This window comes from Megascapheus bottae, chromosome 22 (assembly GCF_031878675.1).
Source record: "Megascapheus bottae isolate mThoBot1 chromosome 22, mThoBot2.hap1, whole genome shotgun sequence".
In the NCBI taxonomy this organism is placed as follows: Eukaryota; Metazoa; Chordata; class Mammalia; order Rodentia; family Geomyidae; genus Megascapheus; species Megascapheus bottae.
The window spans coordinates 5,833,325-5,853,772 of record NC_143530.1 but is presented as its reverse complement, the minus strand read 5'-3'; the positions used below and the strand labels follow the sequence as shown (position 1 = coordinate 5,853,772).

The following is a 20,448-nucleotide window of genomic DNA, read 5'->3' as shown; positions in this document are numbered from 1 at the left end:
ATTTGAGCCACAGTATCCCTTCTGGCTTTTTCTGTCTATGTGGCATCCAGGAATCAAACCCAGGGTTTCATGCGTACCACACAAGCACTTTACCAGTAGGCCATGCTTCCGGCCTACATCCAGAACTTTTTAAGGGAAAATTTTGTCCAATTAATTAATATTTCCTACATAGAGTAAGTCAGGAAGTAGAGGTATAGCTTAAGTGGTGGAGTGCCAGCCTTGACCAAAAAAAGCTAAGGAACAGTGACCAATTTAAGCCCTAGTACCATCATTCATGCACACACACACATACACACACACACACACACACACACACACACACACACACACACACACACACACACACTCCAGAGACAATAAATCAAATGATGTGTGTTCTTTTTGTTGTTTTTGGTGGTTGTACTAGGGCTTGAACTCAGTGCCCAGCTTTTGCTTGAGCTTGGGCTTTCTCTTTCACAACTAGTGCTCTACCATTTGAGCCAAACTACCACTTTCAACTTCTTGCTGCTTAATTGGGGGTAATCATTTCTCATGGGAGAGTCTTCTGCCTGGATTGGTTTTGAACCTTGATCTAAAACTTGTGAGTTGCTAAGACTGTAAGTGGTGATTGGCCATTTTTCAACTTTAGGAAGCTAATCAACATTCCAGGCTCACACCACTAATATCTTTCTTATCATCTACTCCTATCTACTGTCTCTTTCCATTAATTTCATGACTCTTTTTCACTTTACAGTAAAAGCTGGTAAATTTCAGTACTAGAGTGTATACTCTAGTCACCACATAATTCTCATAACCACATAATTCTGCTGTTTTGGGTGAATGCATCTGTAGACAATACATTGTATCATCTTTATGTATCATGGATATTAGGCTTTATTTTTTCAAATGTTAAAAAATGCAAAAACCACTCTTAACTTGTGGGCTGTACAAAAATAGGGCATCAAGGCAGTTTTAGCTCACAGACCATAGTATAGCAACTCCTGGTGGCAATGTGATTCTGTTAGTCATTGAGCTTCACTCAATCTAAGACCAAAGGAAAAGTTTCTGTTTTTCCCCATTTGTCACATCCAACACTTTAGGGAACCCTCAGTATGTTCATAATTCCCTATTTGTTTTCCTATATTAGCTAGGATTTTACAGAGAATTTTTGTTTCATGGAGAAATACACACACATACACACATGCACACACACACACATACATATATATTAAGTAATGTATAGGATTTAGAGCTGGGAACCTGAATGAAAGAGGCCTGAGTTCTTTTCCAGACATTTTTATTCTCTAGACATTTATTATTTTGGTCAGAATTGCAGGGAGTTGTCACCAAACAGTTATATTAAATGTTAAAGAACACAGAGGGGAAAATGATGCTTGTAACTTGTAGAAGTTATTTTCAGAAAATAAAAAAGTATATCCTTTTTAATGTAGTTAACACACAAATGAAATGAGGGGAATCTAGTAGGTGATTTGTCAGGAGCATTTTGATGTGGAAGAAAATGAAAGAAAATGAAAGATGAAAAGAGCTAGAGTATGCTGTAGGATCAAATACCCATATGTTAAATCTTATGACTTTCCTATGTGCCTACTATTCCCATCAGACATTTGGCTGAAGGGTCTGTAAAAAAGGTTTTTTTCTTTAAGGAGAATGCTCACAGCCAAGACACCATCGGTTCCAGGCTCAGTCAGTTCCAGTCTAAAGTGTGAAGGCTGGGCAAGAGGATATTTTTGAAAGGAGACTGAAAACCCTGCTGTGCCAGATACCTGAACCGTTGTTAGGGTATTTGGTGGAAAATTTCATTTCCACATTATAAATAACTGTAGGATATTTTAAGAGATTCAAGACCAGTGACTTCCAAGAGCTGCTTATATTAGTTTCACTGAAATGTTTAAAGGAGGGAGGATGCCCAGGAAAGCTATAAAGCTGAATTACTGGATGTGATTAATTAAAATAAATAATCTCACAATTGATTCAATGGCCCTTAAAATCTCCAAGCTTCAAAAGCCTGAAGATTCCATTATTCACTAAGCAAGGCAAAGCAAAGAAAGGACAAGACAGACAGAGAGAGTGAGCCCAAAATGACTTCTTAAATTCAAAGGAAGAGTCTTAAAATAATCTTACACACACACACACACACACACACACACACACACACACACACACACACACACACACACACACAAAACCGCTCTGAGAACCCAAGTCTGAAATATTGACTGTTTCTCAATGTCTTCAAATTTCTGGAGTAGCAAGCCATGGAGAAGGTAGGATACCACCACCAAAGCATTTCTTTCTCCCTCTGACCACAGGAATATTTGATTTCTCCTAGCTCTTCCCCTCCCTTTCATTCCCCCTAAATTGTCCCCTTAAAAGAGGGAAAGGGGGACAGGGGAAAGAACCCCCACGGGTGTGAGTTGTGCCATTCTGCGTGTGCTTGGGGTAAGGGGTGCAGCTGCTCTCTGGAGAGGGAAGCAGGGCTTTCCTTTCTGGGTTGGCTGCCGGGGTGTGGCTGGGAGGCCCGGGCTGGCTCTGGGAGGCTGGCAGTACCCAGGGTTAGAGCTCTCCCCTGTGACCAAATCCCATCATGAAAAGTCCCACCCTCAGAAGCCTCCACGCCCGCCCGGCTGGGTGGGGGTGCGGGCCTCAGCTCGGCGTGCAGGTGGGAGGAACTGGCGGGCCCCCCAGCCCCGAGAGGTGGGGCAGCGTCTGGCAGGGGCCCCCCAGGCAGGCTGGCAGCTGGGAGGCCCGAGAAAACTGTGAAAAGGAAAAGGGGATGATGCTGGAGATGGAGAAGGAGAAGAAGAAATACCCCCACCCCGGGAGGACAGAGTGGGGCCCGCCCACCCCCGTGGGAAGACACGCCTAGGCCCCCCACCTGCACCCCAGCTCCCTGTCCAGTGCCCCCCCAGCACGGTCCTCTGAAGTGTTTGCAGGGACCAGAAGACCCGCTCCCCGGGGCTCCCCCCTCTCCCAGGGACCCCTCCCCAGACTCGGAGGCTTCCACCCGCGGCCGACGCCCCCGTTTCCACCCCAGCTCGTGGGGAGGTGCAGGGACAGTTTCCACCCCAGCTCGTGGGGAGGTGCAGGGACACGATGAGAGCCGGCGGCGGACCCCGCCACCGCGCTCCCCTGCCCCACGGACTTCACGTTTACTCCGCACGCCCACCCTGTTAGGACGCGCTGGACAGGGATGATTTCCCCTCGTGCTCGTGGTTGGTACAGGACGTGTTCGCGAGCAGGTTTTCCACGGGCGTGCGGAAGAGGCGAGGGCCGTGGGCGCGCGCCGCGCGGGGCCCCCGTGGGCCCGGGATGGGGGGCGCGGCCCGCAGGGCGCCCTCCACGTCCACTGGGCCTGAAGGCGGTGGGCGTCCCCCACGTGCGCCGCGCCACCCGCGTCCGGATCGCCTTCGCCAGGGTCTTGTCTATACAAACCACAAAAACCTGATCATTAGAAATCCCAGCCTCCAGAAACCACATTGTAGGTTAGAAAGAAAAAAAGCCGCTCCCCCCCCCCCCCCCCCCCCGCCTCCATCCTCTCAACCCACAAGCTTTGGGGGGGACGCAAAGCCGCTGTGGAAACCCACGGTGGGCGATGAGCACACAGACACCTGGCCGTGGCCACCGTCTAGTTGTTCCGCGCTGGTTTTAAGGCCTCCCTCCCCTCGAGGGCGGCGAGGATGACGTCCAGACCCGGGGTGGCGTCCGGGACGCAGCGCAGCCTCGACGGGACGCAGCGGGGAGGACACGCGGGGAAGCGGCGGCGGGGTCCCCCGCTTCCCCGCAGCGAGGGCTTGGGCGACTCGTTTTAGTGACCGAGCGGCCACTTCGCATGGTGAAGAGAACAATTCCCCTCTCCTCTCCGGGGATGACGACACGCACGTCTAAGGCAGACACACAGAACGCAGCCCCGGTGTGCGGCCGTCCACTCCCGCTTCCAGAGCCTCCCCCCGACGAGCCCCCACGCTCGATTTTGGGTATCACCTACGGAAGAAAACACCCGAATCGGGCAGAGTCCCCCCCCCCAGCTGCCGGGGCAGGGGTGGGGTGGGGTGGGGTGGGGGAGGGTGACGAGGCTGAGAAGTCAGCACAGACACTGAAGAATTTTCCTTCCTCCTCTCCTGAAATTACACCGAAAAGGCACGGCCGTCAGACCAGCCGGCTGCTCCCCGGCGCCTCGGCGTCAGCCCTGCGGACCCGGAGGGGGGCCTCGTCCTGGGGGTGGTGGGGGACCAAAAGAGAAAAAGAATTAAATAAAACAGGACGCCGTCCCCGGACTGGGCCGCCTCCCCCGGCTCCGGGCTCCCGGCGAGCCGAGCGCCGCGCCGCGCTCGCGGGCTCCTCTCCCCGGCCGGCCGGCGGGCGGCGGCAGCGCCTGCGATTCGCGGCTCCAGATCCGTCGCCCCGAGATCCGCTGGCCCTCGACTTACCTCTGGGCACCTGAACCCCGCGAAGCGCGCCGCGGAGGAGGGGCTGCGGCGCGAGGGCCGCGCGGAGGAACGGGGAGAGGAAGGAGCCGCGCCGGGAGCCGGACTGGCCGCCGCCGCCGCCCGAGGACTCTGAGCTCGCCGCCGGCGCGGGGGGAGCGGCGGCCTCCGCGGAGGAGGCGGCGCGGGCGGGCGGAGCGCGCGGCACGGCCGAGGCCGAGGCGGGCATCGCGCGGCGGCGCGGGCCGCCAGGCTGGACTGCCGAGCCCGCCGGGCTCCACCGCCGGACTGGAACTGGGAGGGGGGCGCCCGCGCGCGCCCAGGACGCGGCGTCCCCGGGGAACCCCACGGCGGGCCACGAACTCGAGTCCCCCGCCCCGCGCCCCGGGCCGCAGCCGCCACCCGCCTGTGCCGAAGGCGCCGCTGACCCCTGCGCCTCAGGGACCGGTCCCGCCACGCGCCCACCCCGGACGCCCCGCGTCGCTGCCGCCGCCGCCGCCGGCCCCCGCCAGACTCCGCCTGCCCGGCAGCCGGCGGCGCTGAACTTGATTTCTCACCTCGGCCCCGTCACCTCCATCCCCGTCCCCCCGGATCGCCTCCACCCCCTCCGCTTCCTCCTCCTCGCCCCCCATCTCCACCCGCCCCCTCCCCCGGCCGCCTCGCTAACTTGTGGCTGTTGTGATGCGTATTCCCGTAGATCCGAGCACCAGCCGGCGCTTCAGCCCCCCCTCCAGCAGCCTGCAGCCCGGCAAGATGAGCGACGTGAGCCCGGTGGTGGCCGCGCAGCAGCAGCAGCAGCAGCAGCAACAGCAGCAGCAGCAGCAGCAGCAGCAGGAGGCGGCGGCGGCGGCTGCGGCGGCGGCGGCGGCGGCCGCGGTGCCCCGGTTACGGCCGCCGCACGACAACCGCACCATGGTGGAGATCATTGCGGACCACCCGGCCGAGCTCGTCCGCACCGACAGCCCCAACTTCCTGTGCTCCGTGCTGCCCTCGCACTGGCGCTGCAACAAGACCCTGCCCGTGGCCTTCAAGGTAGGAGGCCGCGGCCGCCCCCCGCCCCGGCCGGGGCCCGGGAACCTGCCGGCCGCCGCGCCCTCTCCAAGTCACCCGGGGCGGGCTGCGGCTCCCACGGTGGCGGCCCGGACTCGGCGCCGTCACCCCCGCGCCGACCCCGCTCCCACCTGCGCAAAACCGCAGCCCACGGCCCCCCGCCCCGCTCGTCAGCTCTCAGGTCCTGGGTCGGAACCCAGTCCCGGGGCCGGGTCGCCTCCGCGGGCGCCGGGACGCCGCCCGGAGCCTCCCCGCCGCCCCCGCCCCAGGCCGGGACCCCGCGCGCCAGCCCGCGCTCCTCGCCCGCCTCCGCCCCCTCTCCGGGATGCTGCGCGAGCCCCGGGCTTCCCTCCCAGCCCGGTGGCCCCGGGGCCGGTTTCCGCGCCCCCTCCCAGCCCCCGCCCGCGCCGGCCCCTTCCCGAGCTCGGGCGGGTGTGCGAAGGGGGCTGCGCCGCGGGCCCTGGAGGAAGAGCCCGGCCGGCGAAGTGGGGGAGTCCGGCGGGTGGGCGGGCAGGGGTGGCAGCGGGCGCTCGCCGCCGGCGCCGGGTCCGTTCCCGGGAAGGCGGGGCCGCGGGGGTCTCGGTTCGCCCCGGGGCGGAGCAGACCTGGACCCCCGGCCCTGGACCCTCCAGTGGAGGCGGAGGAGCCCGGGAGCGGGCGGGACGCGAGCTGTCCGCTTCGCTGCGCCCGGGTGGGCTGCGGGGTGAGGGAGTGTCGGGACCCGAGTGAACGAGGGGACCCCCGGCTTGGTTGCTTTATTGTTGTTTCCCAAGGCTGTGAAGTGAGTGGCGAGGGCCTCCCGCGCGGGGCCGCGGCGGGGAGGCGGGGGCGGCGTCCGGAGCCGCCCGGCGCCCGCCCTCCCGCAGCCTCGGGGCCCCGGGGTCCGTTAGCTTTCCGGCGGCGGCGGCGGCGGCGGCGGTGGCGGTGGGAGCCGCAGGTGGGCGCTGGCAGGTTGAGGGCGCGGGGCCTCCACTCCCAGCTCTCCCCGGAGCGGCCGGAGGGGACGCACAGCCCCGGGGTCGGGGTGGGCGCGCACCGGGCGCGCGGGGGATCCAGGGCCCCTCGGGGCCACGCTCCTGGGGGACGCGGGGCCACAGGGCGGGCGGCAGGCCTTTTAGCCCCAGGGGGTGGGCCGGGCCCCCTGGTGCTGGGACCCCGGGAGAGTTGGGTAACAGGGCCTCCAGCGGGAAAGCAATGAGAGGGGAAAGAATGAATTCCGTCTCTCTCCAGCCCCTCCACGGTGGATCCCAGCGCCCAGGTCCCACAGGCCCCTGGCCGTCCCCAGTGGTTGACCCTCCCCCTCGCCCCACGCCCCGACTCAGAGCCCTGGTGGGTGGGTGGGGTGGAGGGCAAGCCTAGCCCAGGGCCCAGGGAGCCGGGTGCTTCTCTGCGTCTTATCTTAGACCTGGAATCAGAATGAACTGTGATGGGAAGGGGTGTTGCATTCTGGGGCAAGTTTCATTTTGCAGTTGGATCAAGAAGTAGTCTTTTTTTTTTTCTTTTTAATTTTTCTTTTTGCTTTTTCAACTGTCACATTTTGTAGGGTAATGTTTCCCTTGAAATGTGAAAAGATGAAGATCTCTGTGAATTTTAGAAAATTAAATTTGCCTGTAGGAGTTATCCTTTACAACATTCATCCCTCCAAGGGCCCAGAATTTTCTCATTGACCCAATGTGAAAGTGGACATTTATTTCCACACCCTTTCTCAAAGCCTTTCCCAACCAACCAAACACAAAAATCCCCCAAACCTGACGACAGGCAGCAAAAAACCACAAATAAGTAGTTATTTTTACTATTCAGGTCCACTATCAGGCCTGTGAAAAACAGGAGGATGAGTGTTTGGCCTTTTATAGGTGTCACTTAGGTGTGTTTAGTACATACTGGTTTAGAATGTAACTGTCTTGGACTTCTCTCATATTTATGATGCTGATTGGTTTAGAGGATGAGTATTCTTAATAGCATTGAAACTGTTGGTGTAGAGATGGCATGGCATGTTAATTAGCTTGACCTTTTTTTTTTTTTTTCCCTGATGATTTGATTATCTGGGTTTTTGGTTACTTTCTCATTACAACCTTAAAGAAAAACCATTTTGAAAGTTCCTTTTTTAAACTTTTAATCATATATTTTAATCAGTTTTTTTTGTTATTTTAAAGGCCAAGCAGGTCATAGATAACATGGGTTATATTGAGTATTTTAATTCAGATTAATTGACTAATGAATGGGGTTAACCTAAAACCAGACTCTCTGTGTTTTCCAGTAGTCATATCTGTGTTTGCTGGAATTCAGAAATTGGGTCAGAGTGGAGATTTCACTCAAACTCTTTGTTTCAAAACGGATATAGATATTTGGACATTCAGATTATGACTGTAATTTTCAAGATCATTTTCCATGTGAATAACATAAAGCCAACCTTAAAAAACTTAGACTTTGGAATAAAAGTATGAGAGTAGTGGACTTCTTATAGTCTTGTTCATAATCAGATACATCTGCAGTGAAGAAATAATATGAAGAAGTCTCCATTTTAAACATGGTGACAGCAACTTGGCTATCATATTCATAACTATGTAAAATATGTTAGAATGCTATTAGATAGCAGATAGGTAAGGGCATTTTAAAAACTCACATGAGAAAAAATTAATTGTTGAGAAGTCTGGCATTCAAATCAATGCAAGATTTATTGAACACATATTTTATGCCTGTGACACTGAGTTTGGCACTACAGACAATCAGAAATGAATTCAGAAAGTCTGTTTGATATGATAATTTAAAATAATGCTTCAACATGATACAGACATTGTGTTGCATTAAGAAGTAAGGAGTGAATCAGCATTATTCATGATATTGTTTGGAGATTATATAAAAACACTTAATTCATTTATGCCCGAAATGTAAAAATACAAAAAAATCCCGACTGTTGGTATGCATTATCTAAAGCTTTTTTTTCCCATTGTATTTTTAACAAAAGTTCTGTAGTTTTGAAATGGGCAGTTTCCCCAGGTGTCAAGGAAATGGACATAAATATTTTTAACATTTCTTTCAGGTGTATCTCACTGAAAGCTTAAAATAGTCAAGGCGTAGTATTAGAAGATCGTAGGCCAGTTCTATCCCAGCTCATCCAAGTGACAGAGAAGCAGTTTGCAAATTCATTAATTTGATGGTCAGGCAGAAAGAATGGAACGAGCAGGTCAATCCTGAGTCCAGTAGCACCTTTTAAGTTAGGGGTCTGTCACCATCTCTGCTGGGACTCCTGGTGCTCAGCGTTCATCATGAAGTTGCTTTAAATAGCTTCAAGCTGAAACACACAATGAAGAGATTTTAAGTCCAGATGATGTATATTTTAAACTAAAAGTAGCAGCACAAGTCTGTGGCACTGTTTTAAGTTAGAGAACACTAGACTGTATATTTACTAGTATCATATGTTTTTCTGGCAGAGTCAAAGAAAGAAAACTTATTTTTACTTATGTGATCTAGTACTCATAGTTAATTTTGTATCTTCAATAATATCTTCCAGTATGAAAAAAGAGTTTCAACATGACAGAGCAATTTCTATTTGAAAATAATTTTTTGGACACCACTAGCCATTTTTTGTCTTCAAAAGAAAGTATGTAATTTATGAATACTTGACACTAGGGTTAAATTTTCCCTAAGTATGTTATGATCAGGTTTTATGTTTGTATTTTTCTGACCTAATTATTCCTAAATGAGGGAAAATATTAATAAACCTGTCAGATTCTTAGTAAGCCCAATATAGACTGCTATGCAAAATTATGTAAATCATAGTAGATTTCAGGTTATGTGAAGACAAACATATTTTTGTGTTATGCCTTTAAGTGTAGTAAAACATAAGTATTTAGGGTTGAACAAATAAAACTTTACTGGTAAGTCAGAACAAACAACTTTAAATAGAAAATATTTCTCAAGATTTTTTGAAAAATTACATTTGAGAAAATCTCATAGATAACTCATTACTTTTTCCACTTTAGAATTAGTGTTTGCATCCTCTTAAGATTATATTCATTGCTAAAACTTTTTTTTCGAAATACTACCATGTGTTCATTTTTTTCTGTAGGATTTGATTGTCTTTTCCTAAATTCTGGATTCAACTCTAAAAGTGAACTGTAGTATTTGTTGAAGCTTTTTGGTAGTTTATATAAAGAGAAATAAAATTTTTGCCTTTTGCAATGACGGGCTCAGCTTTTTATTACAGAGAAAGATTTGATTAGGTTCTGTCTTGGAAAATGATTACACTTAAAATTTGTTGCCATTACAATGTTGCCAGTATAATTTTAGCCTATCAGAATAATGGATTAGCTGAGCCTAGGAAGAATTGCCCAGAGAAATACAATAGGCAGATATAATTTCTAATATAGTACGACTGAAATAATTATAAGAGTCACAGTTATTTCTCTATTGCTTCTCTTTCATAATGATTCCATTTTTTGTCATGCTGGTTCTCAGAAGTTTGGTACCATTTGTTAGAGTTAAATATCCTTCTCCTTCATTCTGTACAAGCACCATATGTGATTTTAAATGCTAGCTACAGTGAGATGTGCTAAATAAAGGACCTTCTTTCTCAATTCTTGAATGTCAGAACAGAAAATTACTTCTTCCTTGTCTATGATTATTGTTGAATTTGTTGGTTTTATATTTTAAGAACACTGAGAAATGGAACTGTTAAGGTTTCATCACAGATTATTCCTTGCCGACAGTACTTAGTATTGGTGGGCAACATGGAAAAAATTTTTAATTTGTATTTATGCCTCACCAGTTACAGGGTAATTTTTTACTGCTCTTGACTCCTTAGAATGTTTTTCCATTGCTTGAGTTTGGTACAGATGAAATGTGTAAAAGAATTTCTTGATTCTTTTGGTTTTCTTTTAGATAAACACAATCGAGACTCTCCAAGGGAAACTTCTTTAGCTTCACATATCTACTTTGAAAGATTCTCAAACATGTAATTATAGTATGATTGATATAAAATCAAATATAGCACTGCTTGCCCCCCCCAAACACACACTCATGCTATTTCTTCCTCAGAAAAACATTGGGAAGTCTGATTGCAGTAGAGCGAATAGTAATAGGAAAAACATAAAAACAACATTTTTAGCCATTAAGCTAGATTTCAGTCATGAAAAGAAAGGTTGTCACTACACTGTATTAGCATTATTTTTCCAGACCAGTTTCTTAGCCTCTTAGAAGACTCACACAACTTGTAATTGTCTATTTGTTTTGTTAAATATGATAGGTAAAACATACCAAATATTTAATATGGGCATTTATTATGCTGCTTCAGCAAAGTACACTGGAATTTATGTATTTCACTCCTAGGAATCTTTTCTTTCACATTTTCCCATATTGAATCAATTTTCCTTCTAAAAATCTATTTGTTAAAAATATGCAGTAAAATAATAATGTCTCACAGCTCTTGAAGACTTTTACATTGAGGTGGATTCCTTTATTTCTTTTCTGAGATTTAGCCTGACTGGAGCGAAACTCAGCATCAGCCACTCTGTAACTCTCACCAACAATCAAGAACATCTCAGGATGTAAAGTGAAGAATTACATATTCAGTTGAACTCTCAAGGGTGTTTAAAATCTTGGGTTTTACAGACAGCATACTTGGAGCCAAACTCTGTGTTATTCTCCTTGTCTTACAGAAAGTAGATCGTTGTAATTACACCTCTTTGCTTAGTAGTGTCTTCTCCAGTTTACACACTTTTAAAAGATGACTTTCAATTTATATGAAAAGATTGTGGTTCCCCAGAGATGAAGTTACTCGTGTGAAGTCAGAGCAGAATGTTCCGATTTTTAGCTCATTCGTTGTCTTCTGAGTAATACAGCTTTCCTTCTGCCTTCTATTAAGGATTTACTTTGACACAGAAAGCCACTCTGCAGGTGGCTGAGTGAATGAAGTGTCTAACCTTCAGGAGAGTTCTGGAAGACCTAGCTGATGATTTCACATGTAATGATTTCCAGTGTGCCCATTTTGGGGCCTTGGGAGTTTGGCCTAGTGGTAGAGTGCTTGCCTAGCATGCGTGAAGACCCAGGTTCAATTCCTTGGTACCATATACATAGAAAAAAACTGGAAGTGGTCCAAGGACAGAACTTAGGCCCTGAGTTCAAGCTACAGGACTGGCATTTTTTTTTTAAAATGTGGAAGTGGGTCTGTGGCTCAAGGGATAGGTGCTGTGGCCTTGAGCTGAAGAGCTCAGGGACAGCGCCCAGGCCCAGAGTTCAAGCCCCTGACTGACAGGGGAAAAAAAAAAAGATTTAGTCTAAATAAGCCATAGAAAATGTGTTTTAAATGTGCCCATTTTTAGCATAGTGAGTTTACAGAGTGCATCATCTGCCCTGGGAATGCAGCATTGGCTGTTTCTGTATCCCCTCAAGGTACTAGATCAAGTATGCAGGGAGGAAGTCTTGTTCTCAAAGGATTTGCTCTTCACCTGGGAGACTTCCTCAGATTGAGAATAATTAGATACTTCAGATAGAGTGTCATCAAAATTACCTGTCCTCTGAGATGGAAAAGCTTATCTGAGAACTAGTCTGAGGACTGCACATAACAGTCTTTGAACAGCATATTGCTGTTGGCAGGGGATGGTGGCTAAGCCTTGAGCGAGCACGTGCGCGCTCTCCCTCTCTTTCTCTCTCTCTGTGTTTCAATTGGTAGTTGTGGAAGCTTGCTCTTTATGGAGGTTTGGTATTTACTTAATTAACAATATTTATCAAACGTGGCATTTTTTGAGGTTTGGGGAGCTGGTGAATAAGACAGATGAGATGAAGGCCCTTCCTTTATAAAGTTTATATCCTTTACAAACTAATACACTCTGAACTCCTAGGAGGGAGTTTCTCAGCTTTGGATTGGTTTTCATTATAGTTAAAATGGTAGATAATCATTAGTATACATACAGTGGAATGAGGATCCCTGGAAACAGTGAGGTACTGGGAAAGTGGATGATGTGGTTTAAAGAAGGCTTTGTGACTTAGAGTTGGAATAACAAAACGCTGAATGGAAGGAATGAAATAGAGAAGCAAGAGGGAAAACGTAAAGAGAAAAGTAATATTGACTAAAATACTAACCAGCTTTTTGTTTGGTTAGTTTGGCTGCACATGGGAGCCTTGCAATAGGGTAGAATCCAGTCCTGCAAAATAGTTTGAGGGATTTTTTTTTTAAATTATATGGCGTCTTCTTTAGTGAGGTATCCACCAAGTATACCAGGGACATCGAATGGTATACTTAGGTTTGTCTTGTGGAAATCTTGACAAAGCAGAGTATAATTCAAGAAGTAGAGAGAGAGAGATAAGTGGGAAGTTTACCAGATAGACAAGTGCACCAGAAGTGTCTTTGTCAGGGAGTGATGGGCTACTGTAGCTGAGCCCACTGCCTGCTTGCTGAATGCAGAAGAGAAAACATGTGCACAGAGGCTCTTAGTAGTGGATCAAAAATAAAAAGGTTTGCTGGGGGCTGGTGTGTCATGTCTATAATCCTAGCTATTCAAGTGGCTGAGATCTGAGAATCGCAGTTGGAAGCCAGTCCCTGAGAATCTTAACCACCTGAACACTGGAAATAGAAGCTGTGGTAGAGTGGTAGAGTGCTAGCCTTGAGCAGAAAAGCTCCAAAGATAGCACCCAGGCCCTGAGTTCAAGCCCCATGACTGACAAATAACCAAAAAATTTTTTTGACAGTCCTGGGCTTGAGCTCAGGGTCTGAACACTGTCCTTGGACTTTCTCAAGGCTAGAGCTCTACCACTTGAGCCTCAGCACCACTTCAGGCTTTTTCCATATATGTGGTACCAAGGAATTGAACCCGGGTCTTCGTGCATGCTAGGCAAGCACTTTAACCACTAGGCCAAACTCCTGGCCAAATAAATAAATTTTATTTAAGACAGGAATCTATACTGGCAGTATCCTCTTACCAGCCTCCACTGTTAAATCAGAGGCACACATTTACAAATTATCTCACCCTGGATGAAGTGTGACCCCCCCTACCTTGAAGTAGAACACATGTTTGTTCACCTCTAGACTGACGGTTTTAGATCTTTACTTGGCTGATTTAATCTGCTTCAGATTAACTGTTGAAGATGAAGGTTTACAGAGTCATTTCCAAAATAGCAGGTGGAATATGACAGAAGCATGCTTAACGGAGATATACATGCCTTTATTCTGTACCTAGACTTGGGGATTTTGGTAGCTTTGAATATTCCATTGGCAGAATGGGAATCCTGTAATATTCTTAGTGTCATTAATTGAGTGTTCGGCAATTCTGAACATCACTTCAATGGAAGGGGATGAATGTAGACTCTAATACCCTAAGACCTAGAGCTTCCTATAGGCAGGAATGCAAAGGTCATTTCTGAAGTCTTCGATCATAGAACAAATTAGATTTTCCACTTCTTATCTTGGTATTAAGATAAGACCACACCTCAGGGATTCTCTAGGCTGTAGAAAGGAGGAGATGCCTTCCTCCATATGATGCAACTGGCAGATGAGTTATCAGCCTTCTTTCTGAGGCATACTATCTTTGGACAGCCTAAAATGGGGATTTAATAAAAATGTACATATATTCTGTGAAGAGTCCAATAACAGATAAAGGAATTTTTGCCTGCCTTTGAAATGGGTGGACCCTAACTTGTTGGTTTTCGAAGTGGCATCACAACTCAAATATAGATGCTTCATTCCTGTTGGCTATTACTGGACCAGAGCATTGAGTCGTGATAAGATAAATCATTTACAATGAAAATAGATTCTCAGTTTTTAAGCGTTACTGATGTGCCATTATTGCTGCTGTGTTTCCTGTTTTATGTAGGTGGTAGCCCTCGGAGAGGTACCAGATGGCACTGTGGTTACTGTCATGGCGGGTAACGATGAAAATTATTCTGCTGAGCTCCGAAATGCCTCTGCTGTTATGAAAAACCAAGTAGCAAGGTTCAACGACCTGAGATTTGTAGGCCGGAGTGGACGAGGTAGGTCTGCTTTAAGAAAAAATTCTGATAATGGAATAAATACCTGAGGACTCCCTGGTGAAATGTGGGCTGGTCTATGTACAGAGCAGTACCTTTTTTTTTCCCCCTGATTTTATTTAAAATATATCCAGACAGGATGGTGTATTTTTCCTGAATATTTAGTCTTTTTTTGTTTTTTTATGCTATGAAACGTCATTGTTTTTGGAAGAATGAACTCTTTGTCACTGATTGCGAGCCTATAAGGTAGAAGGGTGAAGATTTGAATGAAAGGGAATCACATTACTGAGCAACTTGACTGTCAAAGGAGAAAGCAAAGTGGATGCAATGGGACAATTTCCTGATAAGGTTAATTTTGGTCTAAGTTGAAGCAAGGGCTGGCAGCATAAGGCCCTTTGCTTTTCACATTTGTAACCACTGTATGATTTCATTAAGTTTTATAATAAGACTATTAAAATCCTGTTTTTTTTTCTACAGAAGCTTTTTCATTTGAATAAGTGAATAATGTATTACTTGGTCAGTTAGTGACTATGTAAAATTACCTAACTAAATGAACGATCATGACTCCAATGGTTCTATACTATTTAAATATTTCTACCATCTGAATGTATATGTATTAAGGATCCATAAAAGGACCATAAAACAGGAAACAATCCCTTTGGGGGTTTTCTCAGTTGTTTTGTAAATGGGGTAGCTCTTAAAAGAGAAGTCTCTAAGGAGGCCAATATTTTGCTTTTTATTTACTTATTCTACAGAGAGACTTTTACTAGTCATTCACCTATTAGAAGTATTATGTTCAGTTTTATTGAATCTAACATTTCCATTTTAAGTATTTCAATAAGAAGAGACCACTTTAAAGACTGAGGTGGAATAAAATTATAAAGTATATGGATTCACTGCTAGCAAATGAGGAGAACCAATTTTTAAACCAGGTCTAATAATTGCTCTTTAGTTTGGATCAGATGACAAATTATTACCATTGTAAAAACTTGATAAGGGAAATTCAAGCAAGGCTGTTTCCGATGAGTAGAGTTAGTTTACTTTCTAGGAACAGGGCCAAGAAGCTGTACTTTTTAACTTAAGAAAAAATGATGCATGCTAATGAGATACTGTCACTGAAAGGTTGTTTGAAATAAAATGAGGCTCAGAGCCTCTGGTGGAAGTAGGACAAAAAGGTTTATCTCTGTACTAGGCTAAATTTTTTTTATTAGAAGAAAAAAGACACCTCTGTATCCCTGTTATCTGATTGGTAGTGGTGGAAGTGGTGTGTGTGTGTGTGTGTGTGTGTGTGTGTGTGTGTGTGTGTGTGTGTTCATAATTACTTTGTCAGCTACTGATGCAGGATGACAGTACAATAAACATTTTTTCCTGGTAAAAAATGTGAACATGATAATTTACCTGTATGTACAAAGTTTCACCTTTTCTTATAACATTTCTTTATTTTCAGCTAGATGGTTGAATTTCAGTAGTTAAAGGATGGGGTGTAATACTTAAATTTGCTTTATGGACTCAAGCTAGTATTTTCGTTTATTATGCTTTTGTATTATATAGATGACACGTAACTTTTTTTCTGATCAATTGGAGTAGAAACTATGGCAAAGTGATAGTGTACTTTGTAAACCCTCAACATATTTATTTAAGAAACTTCAAAGAGAAACAAAGGGTGTGCACTGTTTTACTATATTGGCTTTCTGAGTTTTGGCTGGTTTCCCAAATAGCAATTTTTATATTTAAAAAAAAAAGACAGACTTAACTGCTTGCAGACTTTTCACGCATGGAAGATGAAGAAAGCTTCTTTTGATGAAGTGTAATTATGTCCAAACAGAGCTGACCCCCTCCCCCTATATTTCTTATGATCTTAACTGAAGAAAGTAGGATTTTTCCTTTGAAGCAGCGGGGACTTGGTGGAGGATCTGAAATGCTACAGTCTGCTGCCAGAGGCAGGATGGAGAAATTGGTCCAGACTTGTCTCTAGACTTAGATGGGGGAGTAAGGGGACTGAGAGGAGAGAGAGAGAAAAATTGATTTATCACTAATCATAGTTTTTTTTTTATACTACTACATTAACGTTATAGGGAAGGAAAGGGTAAGATCAACCTGAAATGGAGAAGCAGGGGCGGGGAGGGGGAAGGGGAAAAAAAGAGGACAGTGAATATTGACACGACAGCAGCACTCTGTAAAGAATGTGTCAGTTTTTCAGTGGCAGGAAACACTCTAACCTGTCTTTGTACCTTTTGAACCTGACCTGCTTTTTTATAACAGACTCTTTCCAGCTTCCTCTATGATTTTTCACGCTTCCTCATTTCTCTTAATTAAGTCTTATCAACACAATGTTACCATTGTGTTTTATTTCCCAGTCTTACAAAATGTATAAGACTAAAAGGCATTAACATAGTATTAATGAAAAAAGCAAATTCTACAAATATTATATTCTCCATTTACAGAAATCTAAACCCTTTGAAATTGAAAAGTAGTCTTAGATTTCTAAAGAAGTCATGGCACTACATCCTTTGGCTTTTTAGATTTTCTTATGACCATAACTTTAAAAAAAATGCTTGGGATAAAAGTAGGATATCAGTGAAACTTGCATTAAGTTAGCAGTGGCTTGTGGTGAGTGTGTGTGTGTGTGTGTGTGTGTGTGTGTGTGTGTGTGTGTATTTTTTCTTTATGTTTTATACAAAAATGTTTAAAGTGATTTTAGTTTTTAAAATGTTTTTGGTATACTTCCTCCCTTTTAACATCAGGCTTGCTGCTTTTAATTTACAAGCATTTTAAAGCATCTGCAGTGTACAGAGCATGGTATTTTGTCAATTTAGGATACAATCCTGCTTACTGTCTTACTTCTTTTCCTTAGCTCTTTGGACTAAGTTGGTGTTGTCCATCAGTGCTAGTTGCCTATCTTTATCTTAGCCACTAAATGACTTGAAGACATATTGCTTTAACTAGCTCCTAGTTAAAGCTGTAGATGAATACAATTAGTTATCCCTAAGTAAAAGCTTGCCTTTACATTACTTTTAGAAAGTGGGATTTGGAAAAACTTATTATTATTTTTAATCTAAGGAAATTGTAAATGCCCACATAAACACTTGACTCAGGAAATGCATTATTACAAAATGGAGAACCAATTACCAAATTGGGTCATAGTTTTCTGAAAGCTTCTTCAGCTTTGCATATGTGTTTCTTCTGAAGGAATAACCAGAGGTTGAAGGGACCTCTTCTGTTTTTTGTTTTATTTGTTGAAGTACATCTTGACCCTTAAGGAGTTTATTTTGGAAGACCACAGTTATACTTAAATACTTGTTTCCTCCCCTTAACCCACCTCTTTTTAAAGGACGTTTTTAATGGAAAACTAGTTCTGCTCTGAACATTCAGTTGCTTTATACTTGAAGGGTGAATTTCACGTTTGGCTTTTGTTCCCACATGAAGTGTTCCCCTAAGTTTGGGGGAGTAGTTGGCAATTTATAGACATTAAGGATAATGGGGAAATATGTCATTGCTTATTAAGATTAGTGCCATGAATGAAAAACGTTCTCTGATCACGGCCATGAGAGCCACTCTGGGAAATGCAGTCCTTGGCTCATAGACCACTGATCTCATCCAGGATGGCTTGCTTATTTATTTATGGACTTATTCTTGTGCTTATGCTAGGACTTGAACTCAGAGCCTTAGTGTTGTCCTTTAGCTTTTTGCTCAAGGCTGGCTCTCTATCACTTGAGCCATAGCTCTACTTCCAGCTTTTCGGCACAAATTGGATATAGTAACTTCATAACCTTTCCTTTCTTGGGATATTTTTGAACATTGATTTTTGTATTTTAGCTCTTGCATAGCTGGGATTACTGGCATGAGTCTCAGAATGGCATTTTAAAATGCTTTCATGTAAATTAATGTAGAGACTAAACCATTTCTCTCCTCTGCATCCATTATTTTGGGGTCCTAATTTGAACCTACTGGCTTCAGTTTCTGGTGTCCATTTCTGTCAGGTTTCGGGGACTAGAATAGATTCCTGGCTGTTATACATTTCAGGTTCATCTTAACATTGAAAAGAAATCTTCATTTCCCAAGTAAATTAAATGAGTTAAATCCTTGTAAAATCCTTGTAAAAATGATGTTTAGTGGATGAATCATGATGTGTCATTGACAAATTCATCATCCCGCCTAAGATTGAGACCTATCTTACAAGTATATTGCCTATTAATGTTTTTTGCTGTTCCTGGGGCTTGAACTCAGGGCCTGAGCTCTGTCCTTGGGCTTTCTCAAGGCTAGAGCTCTACTACTTGAGCCCACAGCACCACTTCTGGATTTTTTTAGTGCTGTGTATGGTGGTACTGAGGAATTGAACCAAGGTCTTTGTGCATGCTAGGCAAGCACTCTACCACTAGGTCAAACTCCTAGCCCTTAATTTTTTTTCATATCCTCTGGTAAAGTGGAAGGAAAACTGAATATTTATTATTATTTTATTAGTTCAATGCTAGGGATTGAACCCAGGTTCTTGTGCATGCTAGGTGTCCAGGCTGTGGTGTTAGCTTTGCATTTTCCCATTGGTTAATTTGTATGGATTTGGGAAAATTAATAAGCCTCTTTGAGCTTTCATTTATTCCTTTATGAAATGAGGATGGTAAGTCTACCTGGGGAGAATTAAATGAGATAATATATATGAAGTGGCTGGAGCCTCGTGGGGTTCTAATTAGTGTTTATCTTTTTTTTTAGTTCTACCCAATCTCACATTCCTGTCTTTTCTCAGCACCTCTTCACTTTTGCCTATAGAAACTTACAGTCACATAGACAGGAGACTACCAACTATGTAGACTCAGTAACAAATGATGTGTATCTTTAACAGATTTTAGGAACTTCCATGGTTTGGGGTTGAAGAAAACCCATTCACTAGACCTGACAGCCCAAGACCTGTTCCGCATTAAACCTTGTACTTAACCTGTTCCATGTTAAGCTATGAAAATACTGCATTAAACTTTGCATTGTGACATACTGTCTAAGACTTGTGTTTTGATTGAGTACTCTCAGCTTTAAGTAAAAGGAAAGGGGAAAAAATCTGATCTCCAAACAAAGCAAAACAAAATGAGCTGTTATATCTGTTGCAGGAGTAGACTAAATGAATACGGTTGGCCCCTAGAGTGTTGAATGTTTGATTGAGTCACTGTTTCACGCCCACCTTTTCCTGTCTTGTAACAGTTTGCAGTTTTGACTATCTGACACGACTAACCGCTGCAAATCTAACTGATTACAACTGTCAGTGAGTGTGTGTATAGCAGAGTCTGGTATCTTCTGGAGAGAGCTGACATCAAATCTGCTACCAAACTTGGCCCTGCCGCACCCCACTACCATTATTTCATCACTTTTAGCTCATTTAATTTGAAGTATCGAGCTGAAACTTCTGCTAAGAGTAAAAATTCATGTTTATGTGGAGTAGTGAGCCACTGCCAGGGAGTTACTTCAGGATTTCACAGCAGAGATATATATTGGGGGAGGGGTGAGCCGGAGGAGAAGCTTCAGTTCTAGGAATGATGAAACCTTCATACCATAGGTACATGAAGGCGAAGCCAGGAGACAGTAGCTCCTGTTAAAATGATTCTCATAAGAACTTCCCACTTTCATCTTATTGTGTTTCATGTCAGCGAATGAAATGCTGAAATAATGTGAACTAAATAACATAAGCTACAATGATTTTCTATTGTTCTTTCTTGGCATCATGACCTAAATCCTAAATGAAGACTTCTGAAATGGCCTGTGCGTGGATGTGTTTCTCAGAACACTGGAAAAAACTGGAAGGAAGAGAACCTTCTCTCCAGTTGCTCACCCTGGGGAGTTTTGGTTACATGGAGGCCCTTTTGCATTGTGCTGCAATGAAGACAAGGGTGGAAACTGAGTTTAGGAACATCCTTGAGTGGCTTTCTGGGGGTTTCCAGTGTAGAGTAGGGGCTCCCGTGTTTTGTCGTTGTTTCCTTGGCTCCTCAGAGATGCATGCTTTAATGATACTTGCTGTGCGATCATGACTATT

The 20,448-nt window shown here is 45.1% G+C and overlaps 1 protein-coding gene across 3 annotated transcripts in view; it reads left to right on the top strand.

Moving 5' to 3' along the window:
• Runx2 (RUNX family transcription factor 2) overlaps positions 1-20,448 on the top strand; it is a 177,498-nt gene that overhangs the window by 51,094 nt on the left and 105,956 nt on the right. For 2 of the 3 annotated variants that reach the window (XM_090355549.1, XM_090355550.1), the window contains exons 3-4: positions 5,122-5,456; positions 14,282-14,438. In XM_090355549.1, the coding sequence (XP_090211675.1) occupies positions 5,122-5,456; positions 14,282-14,438 (492 nt within the window). Of the gene's footprint in view, positions 1-5,105; positions 5,457-14,281; positions 14,439-20,448 lie in introns of those variants that run through there. The other variant, XM_090355551.1, reaches the window with a different exon arrangement.